Here is a 9,146-nt window from a genome sequence, read left to right as displayed (position 1 = left end):
GCATTTAATGCTCATGTTGATTTAATCTAATCATTTCGGCCTGCGGACAGAACGCTAATGCCGCTCTTGACTCATAAGTCAATTCCATACGACCAGCGCTCAATAATATGGTCGATCATGACTCATAAGTCAGAGATTCACGACCAGCACTAAACACCATTTCCGTTTCTTGACTAATAAGTCAGTGATTTCTCAATGAGTTAATGCACACATGCATATATCGTATGTCAAATATCCAAATATAAGGTATTCAACACACTTAATCAACAACCACCAGCATAATTATGATCATGCAAATTTACAAAAACTCAAGCTCTGGTCAATTCCATATTCAACATTCATGCCATGCTATACTCACATGCATCACATACTAGATGTAGTTTTCTTACATTTGGTCCAAGCACAGGTTACCAATAAATGACCATCAAGCATGATCATGATTTTGAATGCCTAGCGATCACCTAGTCACAACCATAATATAGAATCTCGTCAAAAATGAGTAAATAAAGACTTCTGGACCGACTCCTAGTCTCTGAGACGTCGAATCCTACCAAATGGGATACTAGAATTGATCCCGAGCCCTTAGGTTTAAGTTCCCACGACTAAAAACGCAATCTGGCCAAAAATGCACAGGCAGACCGCGACTTGGCCCTGGGGGAGGCGGCGCACCTCCTAGACAAACAACCCTCTGTCTGGGCTTCAGGGTGCGGGCCGCGACTTGCCCCTAGAGTCGTGGCGCGCCCCCTAGGCAGAACCCCTCCTAGTTCTGGGTTCACATAGGTCGTGACCCAACCTCGAACCCATCCATTTTCTACGTTTTCTCCATTTAAAAACCTTCCCAAAACCTATCAAAACATATCAAAATCCCAAAATCAAAGTTCCCAAACATCTCAATTTCCCAAAACCATCAAAACCCAAACTTTAAACAACTCAAAAACTCATCAAAACATAAACTCCAATCAAAGCTTAAAAACTCTAAAACTAAAAACTTAAAACTTGGATTACCTTTGATTGAGTCGTTTCCCAGTTAAATCATCCGGCTAATAAGCTTCTAATCTTCCCTAGAATCGTTATGACTCTAACCTTGCTTGAATCCGAGTCCTAAAACTTGAGTTTCTTTCGAAAATGCTAACGAACGACAAAAAGGGAATGAGAGAGAAAGAATGTATTGAACGTTCTTTTATGTTTCTAATAGGTTACTTCGAGCTTAAGTAACCTCAAGCAAATCCTAATGCTCGAGGTCCCAAAAACGTCTCTCGGGGAAAAATAGTCAAAATTTCCAGAATTCCATCCTGATCTCACTAACTCCTAATATATCATCAAATAATCATTCTCATTACCCAATATCCCGGTAATGTGCTAAATACCCAATATACCATTGACTCACTTCGAGTCAAGTATGAGTCCCATTGTGACTTTCTCATTAGCTTGCTCCCTAGGATCGTCTCGTGCCAAGTAACCCAAACATATCCACATAATAGTGTGGTCTCACACACACATATATCACATATATGTCAAATATACCCCAAAACGGGTCAAATTACAAAAATTGCCCAATTAATCAGAAATGGGTCCACATGCATACTTAATACACCAAAACATGCATATTAAATCATATTATAATATAACTCACATAATCACATATTGATACACATATATATCACATAATCACGTAATTTCTATAATTTGTCATCCTGGCCCCTTAATCAAGGTCATAAGCCTTATTAGGAAATTTGAACGTTACACCAATCTCATTGGAGGTTACCAATGTTTAATTGAATGTTTATGGAATTAAAATGAAGATTTGGGAGTTACTTGAGATGTTAGAAATGTTCAAAAACTGAAAAGGGAAAATTGAGATTTGGCTGTCAGTACGCCTGGTTGCGGCCGCTGGTCACTATCTCCCAGGCCGCAGCTTGGATGTTAGTGGCCACAGCCACTGTGCTGTTTCAGCCTCCCAAATTCTCCAATTATTCCAAAACATCTCAAACTCCTTCCCAATTGATTTCTAACCTCCATACACATAATGTGAGTTAAAATCATATCTCCAACAACCATATAACATAATGGCTTTGTGAAATTCATACTCAAATGTGTAACTCTCAATCTGCACGTTATTGGGTAATATTTGGGAGTTACATATTTGTAACTGCTTTGTAACTTTAAAATATGTTACATTTGGACACACACATGTGTCTAATTTTGTAACTCTCAATATTATGTTATAACGTGTGACAAATCACATTTTCTCTCATTATTTAATCTAACATTATATTATAAAATAATATAACAACGCCTTCGGCGACTTTGACCGACATGTATGGCTTGTTCCAACATTGTCTATAAGCGAAACTTCATCGCCATACTCGTCGTTCAACTCTCTTCCTAGGTGGTCGGAGCAATGACAAATGGCAAATGAGTATTGTTGCGGCTATACGTTGAGAAAGAAAGAAGGAAGAGAAGGAAAAAATTAAATAAAAAGTTGGAATAGCGGAATTTTGCTTTGAATGTTATTTTTGTAAATAGAATCTAAAACACAATGTGAGATGTAATTATTCTTTAATTTTAAATATATGAGTCACACAATATTGTATTTGTTGTGCTACAAATGTGTGTCATTTGTATTAAGCATTATCCACAGAACCACAATTTACGATATGAACACCTAGATGGTAAGCTAACAAGCTATACCGATACATTTGACTTCCTCCTCATCGTTTCATTATTTCATTAGTTTATTATGTCGGTATTATTATCAAGTGTTTTTTTAATAAAAAAGATAAATAAATAAATAAAACTTGTGTGTCCTGTTTCAAAGATATTGAAATCTATGAAACATGGTAGAAGGATTATTCACGCTTTAAATTAAAGTAATTGTTAGTCATACCATATGATTGTATCTCTGTTTGCATTGCATGTGCAAAATTACCATTCTTTCCTATGTTACAAAAAAGCGACTAACTTCCCATTAATTGAACACTATTGGAAATAACTAACATCATTAGTACCCCAAGACTCATGTTGTGACACCAAATTATTACCTTAATTTGAAATGCTCGTGGTGATGAAGTAGTAGCTGTACTAAAACACTACCCTTAAAAAATCTTATTTCAATTAATCATTCTCCAAAAAGTAAATTAATGCAATTAATGTCATCCATCTAAAACAGTCACATGTCAATCTAATTAAGATTCAAAAGACTAAAGATCTTCTTTAGTAGACTCAATAAATTATAGAGTTTTACAGAGAATCAGTTAACAAATTGCCAATGGTACATTTCCAAGGTGGATTTTGTCCTCCTTAGTTAATTCATAGTGAGAATATTGAGCAATCGTGAGAAACAGAAAATATTCCATTTGATGCATTTTAATCTTCCAAATAAATAAAGTTAAAGGCTTAAGAAGAGTAGTGGAGTTCCCAGATTTGATGGGATACATTTCTGTTGACTTTTGCAATTATAAAAATTTGAGAATATTGTTGACCCATATGCAGCTGGAGATGATTCTAAAAATCTTGGAAACAGACTTTTAGATAACTTATAAGGATTACTCATTATTATTATTGGCTGTGAACTCATTAATTGCAACATAAAGCACATGCAAACTGCCAAAGATCACTGTTTTAATACACAAGCGCATGGAGATGGAGCTATTTCCATTGAGTCAACTTAGTTCCTTAATCTATTGATTATTAAACTGTTGGGATTGTCATGGCCTCATTGATTGGTTGACTTTTTTTTCATTCATCAACTGAGGATTTGACTTTTTGGGCTCTCTTCATCTCATTCTTATATATAAAGCAGCATATATTTCGTTTAATACCAAAAATTGGCAATACAAAGATCAACCCCAAGTCCCAACTTTCACAAATTCCAATTCTTTCACACCTTCACCAATGGATGAAGATTTTAGTCATACTTGTCTTTGTTTGTTCTCTATGTTAGCTTCAACTATAGTCTTTGTCGTTGTCTTGAAGCTAAGCAAAAACAGGAACAAGAAGAAACTACCTCCAGGGAACCTGGGGTTTCCTTGGATTGGTGAAACTTGGGAGTTCTACAAAGCACAAAGAGTAAACCGTTTGTTTGAGGAGTTCATTCAACCCCGGATTGCGAAACATGGAAAAGTCTTCAAAACTCATCTGATGGGATCTCCAACAGTGATAGTTAATGGAGCCAATGCAAATAGATTCGTTTTGTCCAATGAGTTCAAGTTGGTGATAAGCTCATGGCCTTCATCTTCAGTTCAACTCATGGGAAAGGATTCAATCATGGAGAAACAAGGCGAAAGGCATCGTTGCCTCAGAGGCCTAATAAGCACTACTTTTGGCAATGCAGGGCTTGAGACTCTTGTCCCCAAGATCTGCAGCTCTGTTTTGTTACATTTGGGCCAAAAATGGAATGAAAAGGAAGGTATTAGCCTATACCGTTCAACGAAAACCATGACTTTCACCATTGTTTTTGAGTGCTTGTTGGGGATCAGTGTGAAGCCTGGAATGCTGGAGACTTTTGAGAGAGTTTTGGAAGGTGTTTTTGCACTACCCATTCAGTTTCCTGGTTTTAAGTTTTCAAGAGCAACTAAAGCAAGGTCAGAGATAGAGAGAATGATTGTTGAAGTAGTGAGGGAGAAAAGGATCCAAATGGAATCAGGAGGTGGAGGAGTGGGGCTGCAGAAAGGAGGGATGTTGCTATCTCGATTAGTCGCTGGAATGATTCGTGGCGAGATCAGTGAAGAGGAGGTTGTTGATAATGTTGTTTTGCTGGTTTTTGCAGCTCATGATACTACTTCTTTTGCCATTACCATGACATTCAAAATGCTGTCACAGCACCCAAATTGTCATGCCCTCTTACTCCAAGGTATCTTATCTTCAATTATGATCATCAACAAGGCAAAACATAACATGGTTTTTCAGAAAGAGAAAATGTTAAATTAAACAAACTCACAAGACTTCATTTTATGTTTGTTGTTTCAGAACATCTTGATCTAATGAAAGACAAAACCCCAGGAGAGAGTCTAACATTAGATGACATAAAGAAAATGAAGTATACATGGCAAGTTGCTCGGGAAAGCATGAGACTCTTCCCTCCAATATTTGGCTCTTTCAGAAAAGCAATTGTTGATATAGAATATGAAGGTTTTACTATCCCTAAAGGGTGGAAGGTAAACGTTCTTGATAATTTAGGTGAAGATATTCATTAAAATTTTCAAGATAGATCAACCCTTTTTGTGTTTTTTTCAGGTGTTGTGGACGGCATATGGAACACATTACAATGCAGAGTATTTTCAAGATCCTTGGAGTTTCAATCCAAGCCGTTTCGATGAGCCAGTGCCACCTTATGCTTTCCTACCCTTTGGAGGAGGGCCAAGAGTTTGTGCAGGCTACCAACTGGCTAAGTTGACCATCCTTATCTTTGTCCATTTTGTTGTCACACGTTATGACTGGTCTTTACTCAATCCTGATGAGACTATCACCATGGACCCTCTCCCATTCCCAACTCATGGAATGCCCATCAAAATTTCGCCTAGGTTTCAATGAAGTGAAAGGAAAAAAAACATAGATGATACTAATAAAATGATAGATACATAACAATTCTTTAATATAGTACCTAATACTGCTAGCTGGCATAATTAATCTGTAGAGCCACTTGTTGGTACCAGCATTCTTTTGTAATCTGATACCCTTTTTATAAATAGTCATTAAATATTCAATGATTTTTCTTTTTAAACAATTTTGTAATGCTTCTATGTTGATCTTTTCAAGCTAAATAAAAAAATAAAAAAGTAGTGTCAACTTCCAGTACTTTGAAGTCAAATGACTACTTTGATTTCAGTGTTGGAAGATGTGAATGAGATCATGTAGAGACAAGTGCAACCTTGCTTCACAAAATACCAACAGTGTTTGGTACGGGGATTGGGGTTTGGTGAGAATGTCAAATCTAAGTCATGTTTAGTAAATTTATTTTTAATGGTTAAGGGTTTGTGTTTTCAAGTGGGTAACCCCCTTAAACACTTGAGTTTCACATTTCCTTGATCTAACTCTAACTCTAACTCTAACTCTACTTCCCCAAACGCAAACCTCATACCAAACGCCCCCTATTATTTAGGTAAGTTTTAAATAAGAAAAAGAAAAATGCGTCTTTTTCTATCTAAACTTCCCTCAAGATTGGAACCAGATTAGATTTTGGTTAGAAGTTACAAGTCAAGGGATAAATTGGAAAAACGAATACCTTCACTTCCTGTCCTTTCCTAGAATTAAAGAATCAGAACACTAAACAATTTCCTCTGACTGATGGCTACAAAAAATCTGCCTCTGCATATTATCCAAAATCATTCTTATACATTGGGCAGATCTATTACACACAGAGTGGTGTCTGGCAATAACCTGTGACTGGTTGACGTCAAACCTTTCCTTGACCAACATTTCACCAAGGACGTTTCTAGTTTCCTCACCTGTAATAATTAACAGTCAGGTATAAGAATGCTGAGAGAGTATGATAAATAAGGAAGACTTTCAAAATAGAGCTTTCACTTTCAGAGTTTTTCTTGAATCGATCGTGTAATGACAAAATAATCTATGGAAATATTTATTTGCAATTACACCTTGAATTCACAAATATTTGTTATCATTCCACATTGAAACTATTACAAGTTCAAGAACTATATTACAAATCTACAATAATTTTTTTTTTTTTTAACAATGGTGAAGGGGGGTTTGAACATGGATTCTCTTGCTAGAAAGAAAAAGTGTACTACCACTAGGCTATGCCTATAACCATATTACAAATTTAATATTGCACAATGCATTTGCGACTGGTTGGTAAATTTAGTAAACTAACTAAAAAAACAGAAACAAAAAATCAATGACCATTTAGTCATTCATGATAAATTTAGAAAGCAAATGTTCCAAACCCACACCTACCCTTAAAAGAAAAAAAAACAATGTTCACACACAAGGAGAAGAAGTTGATGCCAAATACCATTCACACATGCACAATCTTCTCATAATAATGCAAAATTAAATAACAAAAGAACTTATTCCTAAAGATTGACCACCATATCAGGCATTCACCCAAGAGAAACTTTCCTTCAGAAGGAAGTCTTAGATAATAAACTCGTTTCTTTAACAATGAGAGCAAGTAAAGAATAAACAATAATTGTGGAACCTGGGTGTTAACTAAAGTCAAGTCTTTACCAACAATATCCATCAACTTTGTTGCTTTCAAATAAAATAAAAACTAGTCTATAGAAATTAGAAATTATCAACAAAACAAGGAACACCAACGAGCGATTCCAGATAATACATGTTGTCAACAAAAAAAAAAGATTATTGGTGTGGGCAGGGGATCCGGGAGATGAAGAGAAACATTGTTAAATCAAAAACTAGGCCAACCAGATATTAAGAGAGATTATAAGTAAGCATAAAAGAGAACCAACCTGCCTAACAATGAATGGCTCCTCTGTCAGACTCAAAGGCTCCGTTAGAATTGTAAGGAAACCATTTATATTGCCATAAACAATGTCAGTTAAGGGCCGATCACCCACCTGCCACAAACATAAGTATGGTATTAGTCCAATCCAAAAACAAAAGCCCCCAGCTAACAACAATTCAGTAAGTCTTATTTTGACATACCATAATAAGTTGGGACGCTTCACATCCAAAGTGTTTCTCAACTTCTTCAGCCGTTCCAGCTGGTTTCTTCACCCCTAGAGGTTAAACATTAAAACAACCACATAAAAGCTAAGAAAAGTCAGCACTTTGCTCATATTTGGCCCCCAATACCAGACGGTCCAGGCCTAATGTTTCAATATAGAGTCTAAGCTAGAAAATCTATTCAATGTAAAAGCTTGCAGCAGATTAAAACCTTCAATTGAGAAAAGAAATACTCACTGTGCCTTATAACTTTAATTCCAATAGCCCTTTCAAGCGTCTTAGCTTTTGAACCATCATGGTCGTACTCATACAGCCCTAAACAATTGTGGTAAATACATCAACACAAGATTTTGGAAACCCACCAATTTTTCCCAGTCCCCCAAAAAAAAAATTTGAAGAAGAAAAACAGCAAAAAGAACTTGAACAGTCTAAAATGTGCAATTATTTAAAAAGTTACAAAGAAAATTACCGGCAGAGTTGCTGAACACTGCAATATTGGGCCCGAAGACCGATTTACACTCCTCTAACGAGGACGCAAGAGGACCCCAAAGCTTTAACGAATAAGGGGCAGTAATTGTATTATCTTTATCAAACACAACACCCTTGAAACCCCTTCTACGCAGCTCAGACCAATCAATGTACCTTATATCCGGCACGGAAACATGAGGGAGAGCCAAATGTCGGTCTTTAAAGACCACCCTTGCCGAACAAACGATGGCCCCAAAGTTAAACCTCTGCCCCAATGCCCCTTTGAAGTCCACCCACCACATGTTAGTGAAAAGCACCTTTGGGTTCTTGTTATCGCCGTCACCTTGTTCTTCCTCTTCTTCCCGCTTTTGCGCTTCTGGGATCTGTCTATTGGTGGAATTAGAATCAGTGGAGGCGAAAAACTGCAAAAGAATTGAATGGTTCTGATATGGGTCGGATTTGTTGCTTTTCTCTATCTCTTTGCTGCAGCTGTGTGTTTGAGCAAGGTCGATGAAAGCACAGAGGTTTCTAAACTGGGTTCGGTTCCTTTTGGAAAAGGATTGAAGAGAGAGATTTCTCCTTAGATTTGGATGGTGGGGGCGATAAGAGTTGCAGCAATTAGGCAATGGAGTAGCAGAAATCGACCGCATTTTTATTTTTGGGAGTTTTAACTCATTTTCTAAATGGTAACAGTATTTTTAATTAATTTCGCCAAGTTGGTGGAATATGGTGTTTGGCTCAAAGGTGGTCATGATTGATGATATGAAATATGATCCACATCCACACAGAATCAGAGATGAGTGAATCATTATTAATGTGTGTGTTGAAACTTAATTCTTTTCTTTTCAATTTTTTGGTTTTCATTACTTTAGCTAATTTTTAGTGGCCAGCCCTTGCCAACAGTTAATTCCTATGTGCATTGTAACCATTTATCTATTTTCTTTTTCTTTTCTTTTTTAACATTAAAAGTTTCATCCCACTAGTTCTCATGTGCACCCCAAAAGATGAGCACCCCGGGGCTTCCTTTATTA

At 36.6% G+C, this 9,146-nt stretch overlaps 2 protein-coding genes across 2 annotated transcripts; one reads left to right on the top strand and one right to left on the bottom strand.

Moving 5' to 3' along the window:
- Positions 1-3,834: 3,834 nt before the first annotated feature.
- On the top strand, positions 3,835-6,078 carry LOC133817307 (taxadiene 5-alpha hydroxylase). The gene is made up of 3 exons (XM_062249787.1): positions 3,835-4,852; positions 4,969-5,156; positions 5,236-6,078. The coding sequence occupies exons 1-3, from the start codon at positions 3,895-3,897 to the stop codon at positions 5,530-5,532; spliced, it is 1,443 nt and encodes a 480-aa protein (XP_062105771.1). The 5' UTR covers positions 3,835-3,894; the 3' UTR covers positions 5,533-6,078.
- A 125-nt stretch (positions 6,079-6,203) lies between these two features.
- On the bottom strand, positions 6,204-8,906 carry LOC133817306 (phosphatidylglycerophosphate phosphatase 1, chloroplastic/mitochondrial). Its single transcript, XM_062249786.1, has 5 exons — positions 8,117-8,906; positions 7,885-7,962; positions 7,627-7,700; positions 7,431-7,538; positions 6,204-6,446 (listed from the first exon to the last, which is right to left on the bottom strand). The coding sequence occupies exons 1-5, from the start codon at positions 8,763-8,765 to the stop codon at positions 6,330-6,332; spliced, it is 1,026 nt and encodes a 341-aa protein (XP_062105770.1). The 5' UTR covers positions 8,766-8,906; the 3' UTR covers positions 6,204-6,329.
- Positions 8,907-9,146: the final 240 nt, after the last annotated feature.

The sequence above is a fragment of the Humulus lupulus genome, chromosome 2 (assembly GCF_963169125.1).
Source record: "Humulus lupulus chromosome 2, drHumLupu1.1, whole genome shotgun sequence".
Lineage (NCBI taxonomy): Eukaryota > Viridiplantae > Streptophyta > Magnoliopsida > Rosales > Cannabaceae > Humulus > Humulus lupulus.
This window is presented reverse-complemented; position numbering and strand designations above follow the sequence as displayed.

Bases quoted from the DNA above. Each gene is read 5' to 3' on its own strand.
- LOC133817307 (XM_062249787.1), top strand. From the start codon at position 3,895: ATGGATGAAGATTTTAGTCATACTTGTCTTTGTTTGTTCTCTATGTTA. The intron at 4,853-4,968 runs GTATCTTATCTT...TTGTTGTTTCAG, and splicing joins TCATGCCCTCTTACTCCAAG to AACATCTTGATCTAATGAAA. The intron at 5,157-5,235 runs GTAAACGTTCTT...TGTTTTTTTCAG, and splicing joins CTATCCCTAAAGGGTGGAAG to GTGTTGTGGACGGCATATGG.
- LOC133817306 (XM_062249786.1), bottom strand. From the start codon at position 8,765: ATGCGGTCGATTTCTGCTACTCCATTGCCTAATTGCTGCAACTCTTAT. The intron at 7,963-8,116 runs GTAATTTTCTTT...ACAATTGTTTAG, and splicing joins AGTGTTCAGCAACTCTGCCG to GGCTGTATGAGTACGACCAT. The intron at 7,701-7,884 runs GTGAGTATTTCT...TTTAACCTCTAG, and splicing joins AATTAAAGTTATAAGGCACA to GGGTGAAGAAACCAGCTGGA.